Source organism: Pezoporus occidentalis, unplaced genomic scaffold (assembly GCF_034315485.1).
Source record: "Pezoporus occidentalis ecotype Australia unplaced genomic scaffold, CSIRO_AGI_Poc_V1 ctg59, whole genome shotgun sequence".
Lineage (NCBI taxonomy): Eukaryota > Metazoa > Chordata > Aves > Psittaciformes > Psittacidae > Pezoporus > Pezoporus occidentalis.
This window is the reverse complement of record NW_026915932.1, coordinates 2,221,338-2,241,875: the sequence shown is the minus strand read 5'-3', so window position 1 is coordinate 2,241,875 and position 20,538 is coordinate 2,221,338. Positions and strand designations below refer to the sequence as shown.

The window sequence follows — 20,538 nt, the reverse complement described above, 5'->3', positions numbered from 1 at the left end:
CCTGGCCATCTGCCAGAAAAAATAAAACTAGTGTTTCAATTAAAAAAACCCCAAATGTATATTTTTGTTTTGTTTTGCTTTCAGAGTATAAAACCATGTATCCCAGTTGTGGAGGAAAAGTGTGCGAGAGCCCAGCTGGTGGCAGTTGGGCAGGTTTCATGATGGCCAGAATCCTCCTTTTGCATTTTGGGTTAAGTAGAAGGTAGGAGGAGAACAGTTCACAGACAGACAGCAACCTAATCTCAAATTTAGGCTTGTTATAAACTGTTGTAAGTAATATTGCCATATCCGAGCATTTAAACTCAGAAGCCTGCAACCTCTGAAACTGCCTGAAAAAGTTTTGAGATGTTTTATGTATGTACTTATAGATTCATATACATTATTCACATAAATTGTGACTATATGATCATATAAATTGTGACTATATGATCATTTTGGGGCTTTGTTTTACCCTTTCAGACATTAAATTTTTGAAGCTTTTCCATACAACCAGGAGCTAGAGAATTAGCTTCTCTGGATTATTTCGGTAATGTTATCTAGTCCTGTTACTCCAGGATCTAGCACTTGAAAAAAGGCACGAGTTTTGTGACAGACTGTGATAATGTTTTGAACAGCAGTAATCTCCTGTAGATAAAAATGTAATTCATGAAGGATCGAGTTATCCTTTTAATTATTCTAAATGTACACTAGTGCACCTTCTCTAATTTCATTGATGTCTAGTGGTGTGAAATCAGTATGAGGTCTAATTTGATATGAGTATGCAGAAGGTCAGATCATCAGATGTTGAAAGTCAATGTATTTGCTCCTGTTTTCATTAACCAAGTATGTGGTTCCCTGTGCTTGCTATTTGGCACAAAAATTCTTTCTGTTGGATTTCTTCATACATTCAGCAGAAATATATATAAAATGAATCTGCAACATAGTTCTAGGATTCTTTAGGTATAGATCCATGTAGCTAATTAATTTTAATTAATCTTCTAAAATATCTCTTTTAAATGCACTATAACCATCCTTTTTGTGTTCTTTCTTGTGCAATATTTTGGTTTTGAGAGATTTTTCTACAGTGAAAAGAGTTAACAGCAGGTAATGCCATTCATCTCGGAAGGAGTTTGATATTTTCAGTGTTAGTGATGAATGAGGGTATCTGACCCACATCTGTTTTACGTTAGAATGGAACATTGCCCTGACATAGTTAGGAGCATTTGTCAAGATTCCCTGGACAGAGCTTCTGTAAATTACATGCTGCAAATGTGTCAGGGTCAGATAAGAGGATATCATTAACTCCACTAAAGTTTACTCATGATTCTGTCAGTTCAACTTAATACGTTAACTGCCAACAATTTTCCTTGAGCTGTTTCATTAAATCTTTCATTCACAGAGGGGAGAAAAAAATGTATCACTGTACTCAAAAAATATTGCACATGTTCTTTTCTCATAAATCATATTAATTGCAGACATGGTCACAAAGCATATTAAATGCAGGCATGCGTAAATGAATTAAAACATATGAGCATTTTATTGTGCCTATGGTAGGTTCTACATCCTAAAATACCAACCACAGTATCAGGCATAAAGTTTCATTTAAATGGAATAAGCTTTTTCTCAGTTTAATGGCCTTTATTTTGTTGATAATAGAAGTATTTTCTAATAGCTGATAATGGACCAGATGTTGCTTACACGGTCTTTGAGGCTTTCATCATTCAGTTTCTCTTTCTGGATCATATCGTCAGCTAGTGATGTGCTGACCCCATTAGCAAGGGATTTGTCCTGATGAGTATTTTGGATTGCTTTGGATGTGCTCTCTGAAAACTTCAGTGTAGAGTTTGGTTGTTGCAGTTTACTGTGTTCTCTTCACTTGCTCCCATTTGCATTCTTGTTTTCTAATAGAATAGATTGATTTTATCAATTATATATATCGTCGTTTATTATATGAGCTCAAAAGCTCATCATCAACGTTTCTGCGTGTGTTTTGTAAATAATGAAGGCAAAATATATGTGGCCGCAAACCTTACAGCCTGATTTTTTGCATTTATAGGAATACTTTTCTAAAATAAACTGAATAATTATAGCAGCATTTGTTTCTAGGTATTAGATTAGTCCTTGGCCTTTCTTTCAGCTTCTTTTGGATCCAGGGAGGCAAGATTGACAATTACTACATTGGCTTTCCCAAAGTAATTCAGAGGGAAGTACATATTTTCCTGTAATATAAATGGTGTAAGGATTGAATAAATGAGTTTTCTTCCTTAATTATTGTAAAACAATCAGATCTGTTTACCTATTTAGAGCTACCAGGAAAATATCTGCGTTGCAAAATCCAGATTTTCGTGTGTCTCTTTTACACTACTCAGCTGAGGGTGCTGGGCATCTTACAGACGTGGCCCATTAATGGCTTTCTAATTGATTAGGTGAAAGTCAGCCATGCCCTTCCTGTAACTCCTTGTATGGGTGATAAGGTCATGGCACATACCATAGGAAAGACTCTGGCCCTGAGGCTACTTCCCCTGTAGCTTTCAAGACAGACATGACCAAAAATCTAATTATTTAGATACTAATCAACTGCAGGATGATTCTGAAAGCCTGTGGAGAAGATATTCTGAAAAGATGGTTACTGTTCAGACTTCAGTTTTCTCCACTGCAGAGACGGAGAACTGTGTCACTTCTGCTCCCAAGTGTCTATTAGGTGCGTGTGTACTTAATAAAAATATGCCTAAAGTAATGTATATCCAAGTAACTTAAAATTTTTAAAATAAATCTCGTCAAATGCTCATTTTAGTTTGTCAGAGAAGATAAATCTCTATCCAAATATAGATGCTACTGAAGTTTGAGTGGCTTTTGAAACCTGGTCTGGATCCAGGTTTAATTTTTGAGGCTAATCTCTAACTAAAATTATTTCCAAATCCAAAATTTTTGAGCTCACTGTTTTTGCTGGAAAAGCCCAAATAATGTTCTCTATTGAAAATATTAAAGAGAAAAAAATCTAGTTAAAATACATAGTTGGTGTATTTGCTCAACTCTGCAACTGGTCCTAGAAGTCCTGGTGGAGATGGTGTGTGATGTGAGAGTGATTGTACTGGGACTCCAGCGGGTCTGCGATGGTGATGGAGCCTGGCCTGTGCTCCCTGATCTTGAACTTGGGACAGAGTGTAGTAAAGCCCTGTAAATATGGGTGTCATGTAGGTGCTCTGTGGGAACGGAAGGGGCTCTGCACGCACTTCAGATTTCTGATAAACCATGCGTGTTTTAAGCTGTTGTGAAAACCATGGTACTTGTGCCAACATAGATACTCTCCAAAGTAGTAATTTTCAATGTAAATGTTTAAGCTATGCTTTTTGAGGATCTTTCTCTTCCTTTAACTCTCTTAGTCTTAATTTTAAAGGATAAGGATTAATATAACCTAAATGAACATAGTTTCTGATATTGTATCCTGCTGATGCAATGTTAAGATCATTAAGCATGCTAGATTTTCAGGACTGTAGGATTTTCCAACAGCACAAGAAAAACATTTGCAATTCCTAAAATAGAAAAATGTATTAAAATAATATTTAGAAATTTTAATAGTTTTCAGGAACCAATTTTTAGAAGAAGAACTTGAGAACTCAGTTATTTCAGCTTTTAAGGGTTTGGGAACAAAATGCTGTGCAGGTTGATGTGCAAATAACATGATTTTTCAATCTGGTGATTCCAGAGATTTTTTTAAATTTATCTTTTTTTGTTTGTTTTTATTAACCTCAGATTCTTTCAATGCACAGGTTTTGTGCATTGAAAGGTTTATTTGAATTAAATAGAAAATATAGCCTGAATCCAAATTCTTAACTTAAATGCTACAAGATTTCAGTATCTAAATGAAGTCTTTGGATGTATTTTGAATTTTTTTTTTGTTGCATAAATATTTCGGTTTGAGAAACAGTCAGCAAATGCCATCGATTAAACTCATGTTTTTCTGCTTAGTGAAATGGAAGCGAACATTCTAGTGCTGTGAGTAGTAATTGAACTTCTTTCTCAGCTTTTCTTTTTATTGTGAGATGTCTTGGATGTATCTGATGGAGTTTCGTGTTCTTGATGTGGGTATCTGGGTGTCTCTTTTTGAAATATCCTGCTTGTGCCTCTTGCTCTTTTCCTTGTCAGAAATGTAAAACCTTGATAGGTTTTCCTTTCTATTTAAATCATGATCCCTGGTCTTATTTCATTTATTTATTAAAAACCAAAATTCAGAGCTGGGACCACAAGCTCCCCCCAAATAATAATCCCTTTTCTTTTGTGATGAAAAATATATTTCAAGATGGCACATCAGATCTTTAGGAATTGGACACGTTCTTTAGGAATTAGATATGTTCTTATGAGCATTAATTCATTCTTTACATAATAAAATCCATTTTTAATAATTTCTTTTTAGTTTATGGTAAGGAGTACAGTATAGAAAAATGATGATCAAATAACTTACATCAGATATTTGTTATGCCTTTCTGGAGGAAGAACAACCTGCAAATTATCAGAATATGCTGTTTTGGCAGAAACTGTATGTCATCCATCTGTTATAAGCTTCAGACTATTTCCAGCAGAAATAAGCAATTCTCTCAGTCCTGCTTACTTTCAAAATGTGCTATAGAGGTGTGATGGGAAAGGAAATGCAGACCAACCTATAGTGCAAGTGACTTTTATACAAAAAGAACTTATCAATGTAGCTTCCTTCACTTCTGTTTGAAAGCACAGGTGTTTTTGAATTTTTCTTTGCTCTTCTACTGGAAATTATGACCTAGAGAGTCAGGTCTTTTATGGGGACAAGTACATATTTTCAAGTCGTCTTTTTTCAACTAGTCTTAACAGATTTCGTAACTGCAGCTGATTTCATGTCCAAGCAGCTTTTTATTGTCTTATAATCGAATCCTCAAGGAATAAACATCTGTAGAGATCCTAGCTTGGTCATGGGATCAGGCACTCTAAAATCATAAAAGTTTTAAAAATGATTTTTCCTTATTTGCCCTTAGTTTCACTTTTTATTGGTTGTTAGACATCAGATTTCTTTTTGGTGGGTGGTGTGACCAAATTCCACTTCTTCTTTGGATTAGATACTCAAAGCATAGTTTGAATACCAGGTCTACCTATTTCAGGAAATCAAATGATGACTGGAGAACTCTTGTAGTTCTGTAAGCAATACAATTCTTCACATATTTTAACTCTTTCTATTTTTCTGCCTTTTAGGTAATGGGACTCTTGACTAACCACGGTGGCGTGCCTCACCAGCCCCAAACTGATTATGCCCTGTCCCCTTTAACTGGGGGCTTGGAGCCCACCACCACTGTCTCAGCCAGCTGCAGCCAGCGGCTGGATCATATGAAGAGTTTAGACAGCCTGCCTACATCCCAGTCCTACTGCCCACCGACCTACAGCTCCACGGGTTACAGCATGGACCCCGTCACAAGCTACCAGTATGGACAGTATGGACAAAGTGAGTATTAGGACTTCCACATTGTGCAGTACTGTACCCATTTATCAACGGTCTGTACTTTCTGCCTGTAACAAAACTATGAGCAGAGATCCTAATGGCTTACTACTACTTCACTCCAAAGTGAGCCGAGTGCATTGGTGAGATAGCTGACTGTTCAAGCAAAATTTCTGCTGCATAATTATTTTCTTAAGTGATGTCAACAACATCTTGATGTTATTAATTGTTGAGACATGAAACCTGATTGCCATTAGGTAAAACATAAGGGTTGTCCAAAATGAAATAACCACTGGCATTCCGCTATTAGAAACATATGTTCTTAATGAGGTCAGCTCAAGAATCATTACAGTATATAATCCCAGATACATAGAGTTTTGTCAAGCTTGTCGTAGGAATAAAAATATTAGTCCCTTTCCTTTGATATATCAGTATTAAGTATGACAATGTCAACCTGTAGTTGGCATGGCCCCATGCTGTGAGGTTGTCACAGTATGACTTAAAAAGTTTCTTTTGCTTTTTTTGCAGGTGCCTTTCATTATCTAAAGCCAGATATTGCATAAATGAACTGTCCACTTCAAGTTAAAGCTGGTCCTGTTTTCCGGTCTCACTCTAAGGCTTGGATACGAGTCATCTCAACACACTGCAGTCTAAACTGGGTCAGTCCCATCGAGAGAAGCAGGATTGTTATTTTCTCTCCAGTCATAGCTTTTAGTAGACTTTTGAAGGCTGGACAAAGCTATACAGAAGACAAAGGCCAAAAGCAATAATGAATAAATAAATGCGACATGGTTCATTATGAGTGGGTATACAAAACAGAGCAGTATTTAATGTCACTGCCCTGCAAAACATTCCATTTTTTGTTGTTGAAATTAATGTGCATTGATTGGCACAAATGGAACATTTTGAAACTTAGAGCAGTTGAGTTCTGCTTACTCTGACTCATCTGACATCCAGTACTGACTTCAGTCTAACTTCAAAACTGCTCAGTTTCTGAAGCAAGGGCAGGAAAACCTCTTTCTTTTCACACACTGGAAATTGCCATCAAGAGGAAATGTCACAGTTCATAGGAAACTAGGATAAGTGCGAATGACTTCCAGAGCAACTTACTGGTTACCTTACCATGCTTATGTAATAATGTTGTCAATAAATGTCACTTACAAATTTTGCTTTACCAAGAGAGGAAATATTATGTAACATGAAAACCAGATTTTACCTTTTTTTTTTATGTGGAGTTTTCCTTGTTCATTGTACCTTTTCAAGCAGACACAGGAGAAAGAAAAATCAACAACAATGCGACTGAATTTTCACAACTGCCTAGCAATGTGCAATACTGTGTACCTCACACAAACTTTGGGATCATCCAAAGTTATATAGATAGAGTCAGAACTATATTTTTGCAGGTACTTTTATTTTTGCAGTGCATAATTCCTGATGATAAAATACAGAAATGTTGCAGTCTGCTGGACAACTAAAATCTAGCTTGCTAATCATGATTTAAAGGTCATTTTCAGGAAACAATACAAAGAAATGATTACATTTACATGATTTTTTAGTGACGTACAGGACACAGAGATGGACCTGTACTTGACACATTTGTTTAAATTATACAGTAATATCCAATATAGAAAATATAATCATAGGAACCAAGGTTTACAAGAAGTTTGCGTTGTGACATTTTAGAATGTCAATAAATTTGTGTTTTGTGATGTTGAGAGGAAGATGGAAAGCAGTGTTATTTATTTCTCTCTATTCTTGGAACAAAAGAGGGAGGCAGAACACAAATACATTCCTTTTAGCATTAAGGACTATGAAGTAGTGAGTTAGACTAGGTTCAGTACAGAAGTTAGTTCACGCATTGCTCTTAAGGGTGACGGAAAAATGAAATATTACCTTTATGCTGCAGCCTGTACAACACCACACGTGTTGTAAAAAAAAAAAAAAAGAAATAAAAAGAAATAAAACCCAGTAAAACCCCAACAAACAAAAAAACTCAACAAAAAAAGAAATGTTTCATGTAAAAAGTTCAGTAAATATTTACTATTTATAATGAATAAACATTATGAAGACTTGCAAAGCACTGATGATGATTTTGTCCTAAAATGTAGTATTGTGCTAAATACATTGATACATTTTAATCTGAATATCATGAAGAAATAAACCATGTTATCTTCAATGCAAACTGTATTCATAATGTGAGGATTTTCTTCACACATCCTAGGGCTTCAGAGGCCCCAGCCAGCCCCTGTGCACAGGTACTGCTAATGTGCCACCCAGAGTTCTGCGTTTGCTAATGAACTATGCATTTTCCTAGTGCTGTTGGTACCAGTAGTGCATCTTTCCACTAAGAGGAAAGTATTGTACCTTTGCTGTGCTTTTAAAAGAAAATAAAATGGGCTTAAATCCACCAGAAGTAGGGCAAGTGGGATGCTTTCATACAAGACACCAACTTTGTAATTGGTTACGGGTGGTATCTGTCCTGTTTCTTTTTTTCTTCAAGAATTTTTAATAGGCTTACACACAAGCTGATTGAAACATAAGGAAGGCCCTTCAAAATGAATGGAGTATGTTTTAGTAGCACATCAGTGTGTGAGGAAATCTTGGCTCACACTGGGCTTGGTGAACATTTAGTTTTCTTAGTTTGTGGGGAATGTAACCATCTTGAACTGCTTTCCGCTTCTATTTCTGGGTGAGTTTTGTTTTTTTTTATATTTGTTTTATTTTAACGCTAGGCCTCTTCTGTTGGAAAAATAGGGAACATACTTTTTGAAAGTAAGATGTTAAAAAAATGCTGAAAAAAGGGGAAAGGGGATTTATTTTTTCTCTGATATGCTTTTAATTTCTGTGACAATTAAAATTTAAAAGTCTCTTATTAATATCTATTCCCTGCTCTAAACTGCTGATTTTTCTGATTCTTTTTTTTTCTTTTAAATGTTGCTTCCCCTCTGCGAGGACTTGGCCCTTAGCATTTGTCTTGTGTCCTAGGCTTGTTTCAAAGGCCAAATAAGCCTCTTTTTCCCCACTTGGTGAAAAATATAGGATAAAAGCCTCCTTGCTTGCAGTTTGGTACTGGCTAATATCTGTATGAGTGCTCCTTCCCAGGAAAAGCCTGCTGCAGAGTGATTGAAAAATGCCACCTTCACTGTCTGTCCTTTTCTATTCCAGCAGCTGTGGGGGGTGGGACAGATCTGTGATTTCTTTCCCCTGTCCCTGCAGTGCTACTGAGGTGCTTTTCTGATGTAAAGTTAGACTGTGCGTATTTTGGTTGTCCATCCTCTTTTTTAAGTGTCTCCCAAGCACTTCCTTGTGTGTGAGGCTAATGCCGAGCAGGAGGGCCTGGAAACAGGACAGATGAGGAGAAAATTATCCAGTCTTCTCACAGGCAAGACATGCAAGTGGGGAACTGGGATGAGCTCTTGCTAGAGGAGGTGAGGAGCCCAGGGCAGAGGGACTAAGCAGTTCTCTGATTTATGATGTGCCATAGGAATCTTTGACAGAGCTATAAGGATTACTTGGGGTATCATTGATCCCTTCTTGTTACCACTGTCAAGGCTGAAGAGGTTTTTGGGAGTCATGTATGTTTCTTGAATATAAACGCTTGGGAAGTCAAAAGGGCACGGATATGCCCCTTATGCTGCCATGGATATTGTGTTTGACAGAAATGCCATGGATTAGATTGGAGGAATGTGCTCATGGCAACGGAGCCCAAAACCTAATCACTGATAACTACAGAAGGGATGGATCTCTGGGTCCTTCCTCTTCATTCTTTCTTTCTTTTTTTTTTTTCTCCTTTTTTTTTTGGATGGTGGGGTTTGCATGTTTTACAAGGTGGAAATAAATAACAACAGCTACTTAACTGTCTGTCATCTCATAAGAGATTGGAAACTCTTGAGAGACAGGCTTTGAAAAAATATTTATTCCTTGTGGCACAACCATGATTTTTAGTTTATTCTTTGCATTTAAATCTTCCTTTATCCGCTATTAACCTCTACTCCCATAAAAAGAACCAATATATGCATTTTGGCATATATATACATTGGTATGTATTATTATTCCTTTATTTAGCATACATAATATTTACTGAATAAGGTAGGAAAATCATCCTTTTTAAAATGACATCTATTTTCCTTCCATTCTCCCTGGATAATCTAGTGCATAGCATTTAAACAAAACCTATAAATAAACATTTTTCTCCAATAGTCACACAGGAGTTTGTACTCAATATTGCTGAAAAGTCTCTTATCTATCCATGTGACAGATGCTGTTGAACCAGGACATACAGCCATTCTGAAAGGCACAAAATGCCTACCTGAGCCTACAAATCTTCACTGAAAATAATTGATTGTTAAAGAGGATCAGAAATCTGTTCTGCATATATGTGATAATAGAGCTAGATTTCTCATACTCAGGTTAAGATCTGTGCAATTTCAAACTTTAAAAGTCCGGCTACAAGTGCATAACCTAGATTTTCAAACTTGATGAAAAAATATGAAGTTACTTAATTTTGCAAGTCCCAAACCCACCCCAAATTATCGAATGCTACTAATAAGTTCTGTAATAAGGCTGCATTTGCATTTTCTCAGAAGTATGGCAGACTATAACATGCAAATTGTTTGTTGTGTCTGAATTCTGTGATTCAGTCTCATACGTATAAGGAATGTATTCCCTACTGTCAGAGGGCCACTCTGGTGACTGCTAATGTGTACAGCGTACGTTTTTGCTATGTTAGTAACATTGGAAGTTCTCTATGTTTTCTATCCACAAAGTCTTCTGGCCTTAAAGTCTATAGTGGATTACTAAAAGGTATCTCTGTATAAAATAACAAGAAAATAATTTAAGACAATGTCAATGAAACCACCAGAAACCTGGAACAGCTTGAATTCATAAACCTCTCTGTATTGTTCATTTCAATTTTCTGTTGCTCACTTAATAATTGCCAGAAAGCCTTCATCCTGATTAGGAGATCCCATTTTTAATTTCTTTTGGCTTTTCCAATGACATCTAGATAAAATGCCTAGATTAACTACAGAGTCATAGACTTATCTTAAAGAATCACATGCGTTGATCTCAATCTGCTGTAGACATTTGTCTATTGAAAAATAACCAAAACTGCAGTCTGCTTCTGTGGTTGTTGTAGGTAATAGGCTATTTGGACTGTCAGATCTTTCCCTACCTATTCTCTTTCAGCACTCCCGAGCAGCTCATTACAGGCTGGGAACTTCTCAACAGTCACAAGGAGCAAAATGCTTTAGCTAGATGGTTAGTCACTTCCAAAATATATACAAAGTATTTATCGTACAAGACGGCTTCAAAATCTAATACATATACATATACCCGGTGTTTGCTTCTGTTTTGCTGTTGTGGTTCCACAAGCAACACTTTGCAGGGTTCACATGTAGTTTAAATCTTTGCTTAATGCATTTATATTGCCTCAGAATTGATAACTGAATAGGCTCATAATCCTATGTGCCTGTGGATAGCTAAGGCACTGCAGTGTTCTGACATGCACTGTTTATTATTCAGCTACTCAGGCAATGTCATGAAAAATCATAATAAAACTAGGAAGACACATCACATTTGACCTTTGCTGAATAATTTAATAAAGCTAGCTCGATACACAAATATGAAAGAGCAGTTGCTGATAAGAGAAGAACTATTGCTTCCTTGTCTGAGAATTGGAAACAGTTGAGAAGCTTTATTAACTATTCGGTGTCTTCATCTTCAGCAAAGTTTATCCCTTAGGCCATAACCAAATGTTAAGCTACTTGTTTCTGACCATACTCTTCTCCTTTCAGTGCTCACACAGGTATTTTGCTTGTGGTGTACACAATTATGTTCTCAATTTTTCTTATATATCTGTACAATTATCCACGATTTTTTTCTCACAGACTCCATTTTATTAACACAACTATTTTTCTCCCCAGATATATATACATTTATTCATAATGATCCAAAGCGCATACACTATAAGGATTTAGCTTTTTAAGGAAGGTTGTTACAGGTATTCTGTACACTTAACCCATAATACTTCATAATTCGGCAATTCAGGGAAAGACAAAGTATTTTAGAGCCCACTTTTATGTAGGAGTCCCTACAGTCAGCACTGGAATAACTTACAAAGTGTACATATCTCCAGAGGTTTTCAAAATGCTGTTTTAGACTCACTGCAAAAGGCAAAGGGCTCTTTGGGCCTGGTGGAGATCATCCATTTCCTGCACCTTTCCAACTACAGAGGTTTGTCAGGGTCTTGCCCCTTTGCTGAGTCCATTACTCAGTGTTCAATGGAACTTGTTCTCCATTGTCTCCATCTGAAGTCTGCGTGTGGTGTCATGGTTGCCCCCCCTTGCGTCCCTTTCCCCTGCGGCTCCAGCAACCTTGAGGTCTTGTGCTCCACTTCAGGGATGCCTGAACTGAATACGGGACAATGACTATGCCCTTAAAAGTAAGATAGAATTCAGCTTCTCTTTTAGACCTCAAACAGGTTTCTAATCATGGTTTAGCGTAGCCATGGTGGGCCTAGGGCAGGGATGGTGGGGGAACACTGTGGGGCACCCATCCTGTGGGAAGCAGCCAAGACAGGACACCCATCAGCTGTGGAGGCAGGCAGTCCTGAGCAGAGCGAACAGCCACTGCTGGAGAGAGTTCCTGTCTCACTGGGGCAGGATGATCAAAGGGGTGAGCAGACATGAGGACAGCGCTTGGCCAGGAGAAGCACTGGGACGAGGCCCTATGGTACGTGGGGGCTGATGGGTCAGCCATCTTGTCGCTCCGATGCTGGGGCGTCTGACTGCCATGTGCAATGGAAACAGCACAGCATTCCCTGTGGGTGGGGAGGGGAGGCAGCAGGAACCGTGCTGGGAATCCACTGAGAAACCTAAGGGGTGGTTTATCCTGAAGATGAAGCCCACATACAGTTTTCTACATGGGTGCTACTGTCCCAGGGAAGGTGCATGGTCACCGGGGAGGAAAGAAGCTGCTGTGGTCTCTCAGTGCTTCTAGAAGTGTGTTTTCCTTGAGCGTGTGGGTCTGTGAGAGGTGGCTGAGGGAAGCAGCCAGGGCAGAGTTGTTCCTGCCGATGGCAGAGGTGGGTGCCTTTGGACAGAGCCCAGTCTGCCCTCTGGCAATGGATGGGAACAGCCTGTGCCATTTCTGGACTCTGCTCCCGGCACATGAGGCACTGCGTGAAATTAGATCCCGCTCCCTTTGCAGGTGCCACTGTGGGACGTGGAGGAGCTACGTTAGGTCCCTGGTGATCTGTGTGCGAGCAGCAACATGGTGTGGCTGGGATCAGGGTCACTAGTGACTGACTTCTGGGAATTTGCTGGATAACAGCTCGTGAGGTTCAAAATAGACCATTCCTGTGAGCCTTTGCTTTGGGCTGGCTTTGTTTTCAGCATTTGGTTGGCTCCTATCTCAATTCAGACACACATGCTGGTGCTGAGAGCCCAATGGAGTCTCAAGCATGAAGTTTCTGTCGGCTCTGCTGGTGGCCAGGTCGTCCCAGGCCAGATGGCTGTCCTCAGTGATGGTGGCAGGGTGCAGGACTAGCCTGCCCCATCTCAGTGAGAGCTGGGCACACCAAAAACAGCCCCTCAGCCTCAGTAAAAATAGTTTGGGTAAAAATTACCCTACAGATCTTGGTAAATCACGTATGGGGTTTAGGTGCTCATCAAGCTTGTGGCAGAAATCTCTGCCTGCCTCCTTTTGTCATCCTTATCCCTAAAAGGCTAAATAAATACCATGTGTTTAAAAGACCTGGAAGGGAGCTGTTTCTCCACTCACCAAAAAGTTGCTTGGCTATTACGTCCTAAAAATTTAAAGGAAAGCAAAAACTGAGCAAGTGTGGATAGTGTCGTAATCTCTCTTGCCAAAAAGCATCTCAGAAGAGTTAACCTTTTTATCCTTAAAAAACCTACAAAAATGAATACCCACAGTAAATAAGGAACTTTATCTATGCCCTGTGCACCAAGGCAATTTCCTTTGATTTTTAGTGGCGTTTTTAGGTGGTTTTGGACCTGGAGATAGAAAAGATGAGTGAACAAGGCAATTTTGACCTGTGAAACTGCAGTTCTGTTGCTTCTATTCTGATTCTGCTCAAGTTCATCAGGAAAGATTAACTTTGGCAGCTTATTCAGTGACTAAATCTTGATATTTTTGTGGCTTAATTCATAACATAACTGTAAGCTATTGCCCTGTGTTTATATTTCCCATCCATTTCTCACATTTCCAAAGCATACTGATATGTGATCATGGCAATTTAGCTACCATAATTGGCATTTTTCTAGAGCCAAAAGGAAACAAATTCCTTATCCTCCATACTTCTTTAATTTCTGAAAAACAACAAGTAACATGGTTAATCCTCTTTTTGATCTTTCCCCCCCCCCTTTGAGATTTTCTTATGGTCTTTTCCTTTTAATCTTTTACTTTCTTTTTAATCTTCACTCATTGTCCCCCCACATTTGAAGAATTTCATGTACTTACATCTCTAAAAAGAATTGGACCACTTTATGGAAATAGCTCTTTAGGATCCTGTTCAAAGCACCATTATATACTTTTAGCTGTTTGGGGGAGGGGGAATAAAAGGAGAGAAAAAGCAGCTTTAAAGAAGTGTTTGTTTATGTAGCTCAACAGAGCATTGATCTGTTCAACTAGATGCAGAAACAGTGCACAGAAACACCCTAAACCACAATAAAGACAGATTACATTAGAGGAACAGAAAGCTGAATGAGCATCTCCCTTTAATTTGCTTTAATTGGGGTTGGGTCTTATCTAACTCCTGATGCTGGTGTGTTTGGGCACAAGCATTTCAGGAAGTGTAAAGCAGGGCAGTATAGGTGAGCTCTACGGGTTGTTATCAAGCAGTTCTCTCCCAGCTCCTTGGAAGCAGAAGGGAATAAGCTATGCTATGGCTGGAAGGCATAAAGCTTCCTAAGGCTGATCAGAGTACAGCTGAGACCCCACCACTTACTCAGAAGCATGCCTGGAAGCCCATTTTAGCCATTTGAGTTGGAAGGCAGAAGAGATTGCTATGGTATGTGCATTCCTTCTTTTGTAGTTTTTTTGTACAAGTAGTTTTGTACAAGTAGCTTTTTTGCAAAGCCTTTAAATCTTTCCTACAGTGGGCAGTGTTCAGGCTACAAGTCTTCCTTTGTGCATCATCTTTTCTCAGGTGATGTGACTAGTCATGGGGAAACCTGTGAAATGTAGTATCAATTATGTTAAAGGTGGTTTATTCTGGTCTAGAGTATCCGGTACTATAGGGGCACCTCAATACCTTATGGCATGTCTAGAAAGGAAGACGTAGAGCTGAGTTTATTTTGCCTGGATTCTGAGTTTGCAAGCTACTTGTAGGAAGAAGCCCATGTATTGATAAGTGTGGCTCAGTGTTAACACAGTAATTTAACTTTCAGGCTTAGGCTGATGGATCTGACTGTCTGAAAGATGGGAAAAGTATAAGTCTTTGTGTGCCTTTCATTAAGAAGCATTAAAAAACTTCTAAGATGTGTGAGGCTGTCAGTTCACTACATAGCATAATGTGAATTAAACCACTTGGAGAAATAATTACTATACACCTCAAGAAGCAGGGTGCAGCAGATCTGCATTGAGGCATGCTGTAGTATAGGCACAGCACTACTCACTTCATGGTGTATCTAAAACTGTTGCTGTGAATTCACTGCTGTGGTTTTTGTCACTTCTCTGTTCAGTTGTGGTGGTGTCCTACACCCCCTTTTAAAATACATTTTACTAATACCAAAGAGCCCCAGAAACTTGGCCATCAAAGGTCATGTGTTTCTCAAGCGAGCAAAAAATTTACAGGGATTAGCACGTGTCCAATTTAATTTATGTAGAATTGCATGCTCCTTTTACTGAAGCAAATTCTTTAAAAAACAAACAAACAGTAAGAGTTTACAGAGTTCTGGAAAAGTTGCAAAACCTAAATGAAAATTCTCTTCCAGTTACATGAATATAAATTGGGCATAATTCTCCTGAAGATTTTATACCGGTTTAATGAATGTATTTTATTTGTAGTTAAACTGATGATAAAGCTCCTCAGAACAAGGTTATGTCCCATATCTGTTATCCTTTACGGGTAAGAATAGGTGAAAGAGATCCCTCCCATAACTTGCCCCCAGTCAAGCACAGGATTTGGCATTGCTCTTTATGGGAATTTTTCATCTTTTTTTTTTTTTTTTCTGTTTTGAAAGGCTGATTTAAAAACAAATAGTTAAAATGTGGAGCTGAACATTTCTTCTAGAAGTTGCATATTCTAAAGGTACTTATACCATAGTCTGCTGCTCATATAAAATTACAGACTTCACTTTCATCTTTCTTTTTACAAGAAACCCTTAATGACAAATGCAGGCTGTTTAGTGATACCGATATACTGCAATCTTAGCATGTGAATTAGTCATCATACAATCAGTTCAGGGGGTCAGGCCTAAAGAAACAGTGCAGAGTTGGCAAAGTGCTAGTTGGGTGATGTGCTCTCCACTTCAAAGTCATGGTGCTTACTCCCTAGAATTCAGATCACAGAAAGAAACAGCTGGCATTGTCGTTTGTGGCAGTAAGGACTCTTTATTTTTTTTTTTTTTTTGTAGGAAGATAAGGTTTCACTACTTTGTAAAACAACAATTTACTTTAGAGTGACCTAGCCTGTAAAACACAATAGGAAGCAGGAATCCACAGAGCACGGCTCTGCTATTATTGTGCAAGTAGACATGACCTGTGACAAAACACACTGGAGAGGACTTAACCCCCTTGCTCCTTGTCTGAAAATATTCAGTGTAGTCCACTTGTTGGTGGCAGTCAAAGGTTTCATTTTCCAGAACTACTGTATCAAGAGTTCTTTTCGTTTTGGATATTACTTTATTGCATATTTTCAGTGCTGTACATGTTTGCGGCATCACACAGCTACACACCACCAGTCCTAATACTTACACAGACACTTAAAAAACCCATTCAACTTCTCATTTAAGCTCTGAGGCTGTCATACTTGATTTGAAATTCAAATTTTCATTTTAAAGTTATAGTTAGCTACTGACTGAAATGCCATATTAGTATCCAACAACCCTTTCTTATCTTGAATGCTGGTTTGCTCTACAGGCAGTGTATTTTGGTGGCCTTTCTCTAGGGACTGTGTAGAAAGGCATCAGATTCTGGAACATCCTCTTGCAAAGCCTGCCAGCAGTGATGCTGAAAGAAAGCACCTGAGAATGGCATTTAGAGTTGCTTAGAAAATGTGTGAGATTGTTTGAATGTTTCAACTCTGAGATGGACTTAAGCACCTTCCTCCAGGGGTGTGATATTTTTAACTTTTTTTCTTTCTTTTCTTTCTTTTTCTTCTCCTGCCCTTGCACCCCTATTGTATCCCAATGTTGTTTTTAAAATCCTCTCTCTTGGTGGCCTGAATGGATTTGTTCCCCGAATATAGGGGAAGAAATCTCACATTTAAAACTGCCTGGTAGATGTATGTTTCAGGGGTTTGTTATTGCTCCATTATCGTTATTATTAATAGACATCACTTCACAGGCAAGGCAGGCTTATCAGCCGAATTCCTCATTATCAAATGACTGAGACCCAATAAGTACTTAACAGCATTCCTTACCAAAAGAGGAAATGATTACAGGCCAGATCCAACTCCTGTTAAAGCTTGTGGATAGACTCCTACTTCAATGAAGCATTGCTTGGGGCCTCTAGATGCTCGCTCCCTTCCGTGTTTTCTGACATGCTTTTTACTTCCCCAACATGAACCAAACAGCTTTAGCTTCTCTCATCTCGCAATGTGTTCTGCAACTTCTGGAAAGGAACCTGGACACAAGGAAAAATGCTACAGAACAAAAAGAGCCACAATACAAACCATACGACAACGCCTATTTCTTCATCCTCTTTGTCATGTTGTTTTACTCTTTCTTGGCATTAACTGTCTTTTTTGGTTATGTACGCTCGAAGAAAGCTATTTCAAAGCAAGATCCTTACCAGGAGTTCATCGCGGATAGGAATCGAAATAAGAAGTGGAATATGACCCGGCCGGTGGTGGTGAAATTTGACTTTGAAGAGGAAAGTATTCTTTGAACTCCTTAAACCAAAAAATACTCCACAAAATGCACCGGAAGGTCTCTGCTGCCTACATCTCAAGTGAAGATCTACATATTTATCTTGTTCGGCTGTCCCTTTCACAATAAATCAAAGCATTGCTTAAAATAGGTAATGGAATAAGAAGTTTCTTTTTTTTCTTGTAATCCATTTGTTGCTGTAATGTAACTTTTTACAAGATTTCTCCGATATTTAGAACTTTACAGCGCCAGTGAAAAGTGGCATTTTTAGCTTCCACTTCCAGTTTGGTGGAAGAAGAACAGCAATACATCTTATGTTGAGACTCTTAATGTATTTAACACAGAGGACTAGTTTGGGTATGCGCATACCCAGTCCAGGGGAATGCTGCTGCTTCTGAGTTGCTCAGACCTGGAAACTGATGCGTAGTATCCCTGGAAAGTGCCTCCCTCAAGCAGCAGAACACATTTTACTATGCCTAGGCCAGCAAACGTTCTTTAACATGTAAATGTAGAAAAGCTTCTCTTGTGTTCCCTCCCTTCAAAAATGAATTTCACATGCTATGGCAAAAGATTCAGAAAAACATCTGCAAAATGTAATTTAAATGCACCTAATGGAAAAGCAGGTTATGTGTTCAGTCAATTTGGAGTCCTTGCCTTTTCCGTCTCTTACAAGTATTTATTCTTTGCCAGTTTCTCATTGAAACGTATGTTTCAGTCCTAGTGAATGGTAGCTGCAGCCAATCACAAATCTAGCAGAGCTTCTCTGTATCTGCAATAAATATCTGCTGAAATGTTGCACAAGCTTCATTCAGAGTTGTATTGAATACACAAGATTGCTGTTTGTTTTATTTTCTCATGCTTAATAAAATCAGTATTAAGGAAAACATTAGTTCTGACATAGAACATTGCTGTGCTTAATGTAAAAAAGCAGTGCTTATTGCTTTGTGATAACATGCGTGTGATATGACACTGCTTTGTGATAGCACACACGTATTCTGAGGCTTTGTTTTCTGTAAGGTCTCTCAATTTCTGGCCTTTCCTTGTTATAGAACTACTTAGATACATTGTATGTACCTGCAGTACAGATCCAGTGCTGCTCAGAGAGCTGAGCACAGTAATCTTTTTCAGGTGGTGGGTAGGCTCATGTTTTTCCTTAATATGTGTATAAAAAAAAAGTAAAGCAAATAATTTTATTAATGTGTTAACTTTTTCTGCTATTGGAATTATAACGTTCAGGACTTGATTTATTTCTAAAGTGCACAGTGTCCAGGATTATACGTTGACTACTTTAGGGATCTGTAGATTTTTAATTCTTTCAATATTTAGAAAAAAGGTTTTATGAATGCAGCCTGGGATGAGTGATCAGATGTTCCTGTTTCCTGATGGGATATGCTAAGTGTTTCTGGTGTGTGTGCAAGCAGGAAGGTTGATACTATGCATAACCCTCTTCTCATAAAACTAAAATTTGTTTTCCACTTCCCAACATGCATGTTGCAAGGAATAGCCATGTTGGCTCAGATCATAGTGCTCTGTCTCTGATAACTGTGCCAAAGGAAGATAATAAGAATAAGGTGATACTTTCTCAGTTGTACTTGCCCAGCCTCCACAGATTTGCTGGTTGGGGACCATCTGAGCTGGAGGCCACTCCCTTTGTCTAAATGTGGGGGTGGGATATGTGCAGAATACTGATGTGGAAGTATATGAACGTAAGCATTTTAACAGGCCAGAAAATGTTCACAGATGTATTTTTGCTAGATTCATCCAACTCCAATTTAATGGTTTTGACTATAGAAACAAGGCCAGCGTTGCAGTTCTTGCACAAATCAGTGTTTTGTCTATATTATACGTGTCTTGGCTGCTTCATCTAGAAAGTTTGGGGTGAAAAAATGAAAGTTCAAGTCTTCTGTGTTCACATCATGCTCCTGACTTGGGATTGCATGAAATGAAAGTCACTCTCAGCTGGGTGACTTGCAACTGCTTGGAGTCAGAAAGACTCTTTTGAATGCGAAGTTTTGGATGTCTGTCCTCTGAAAGGCTAAATGTGGATTTGCTCTCCTGACAGAAGATCCTAGCTATTTTTATCCTGTAGTTGGTGTTTTTGGTTCCTTGCAGTGTATGCTATGTCATCTTAAAAATTAAAGATCAACTTTTTTAAAACTTCATTCAAACCCATGTCCTTTATTTCTGTAAGCTGTTTCTGCTTTTGACTTACCAGGCAATTATCAGATCAGCTGAAATCCCTTTAACATTCTTTAGCGATGTGCTGCTATTGTTTAGTGTTCAGGCTTTTTGGAAACATTCACAACTCATTTAACAACAAGACCACAAGCTCTTCAAACAATTTTGCACAGTGTACGCCTGTGTGTGCGTGCATGTGTGTCTGTGCCAACAAGACCATGCTTTTTCCTATCCTATCTTCATACAGCAGTAAAAATGTCTCTTTGTAAATGTTAGCCACAGGGCATTTGGTGACATTATTAGCCTTTCTTCTTCTGTGTGTGAAAGCCTATTTGTCCCTCCCCAGGAGATCTTACTTATTAGTAACAAATGAGAGGGGACACTTGGATACTACAGCACCATTGGCATATCCTCAGCCATGACAATATTTCTGTAACTTCAGTGCAGCTAGGTTGATCTGCCCCTCCTGATAGCTAAATCGCTGAACACACTAGAGTTAGAAAAGTTTTAGGTTTGGAGCTATGGCATAAATCCTACCTGCAGCCTTGGGTAGTTGAATGCCTGGAGGGCAAGCAAGACCTCTGACACGTTGTTGTGTAGAGAGAATGGGGAGCAAAAGATACATCTTTATCTCTTGGCAGATAGAAATGTGGCAAGGCACTGTAATTTTTTGTTTCTCCCATAGTGTTATATGTTGGCTGCCCACACTGGAAGTGGAAGGGAGTGAGAGTGGAGAGGTTATAGCTAAATGGCGTACATATTGTGATGTGAAATTGCTGAGGCAGCTGACGCACTGCTTATAATAATTGTCTACCTCATTTTCTTTCTTCTATGTGTGAAACTATTATCTCTACAGTGCTTCCAGAG

General features: G+C 38.6%; 1 protein-coding gene and 1 long non-coding RNA gene across 6 annotated transcripts in view; one reads left to right on the top strand and one right to left on the bottom strand.

The window, feature by feature from the left end:
• The window catches only part of PAX3 (paired box 3), an 80,322-nt gene extending 72,706 nt beyond the window's left edge, over positions 1-7,616 (top strand). For all 5 annotated transcript variants that reach the window (XM_062638858.1, XM_062638855.1, XM_062638857.1 and 2 more), the window contains 2 exons: positions 5,200-5,446; positions 5,969-7,616. In XM_062638858.1, coding sequence (XP_062494842.1) covers positions 5,200-5,446; positions 5,969-6,003 — 282 coding nt within the window. In that variant the 3' untranslated portion in view covers positions 6,004-7,616. The remainder of the gene's footprint in view (positions 1-5,199; positions 5,447-5,968) is intronic.
• On the bottom strand, positions 6,071-14,009 carry LOC134174170 (uncharacterized). Its single transcript, XR_009968532.1, has 3 exons — positions 13,922-14,009; positions 11,712-11,845; positions 6,071-6,179 (listed from the first exon to the last, which is right to left on the bottom strand). It is a non-coding gene; the product is annotated as an uncharacterized LOC134174170 (long non-coding RNA).
• Positions 14,010-20,538: the final 6,529 nt, after the last annotated feature.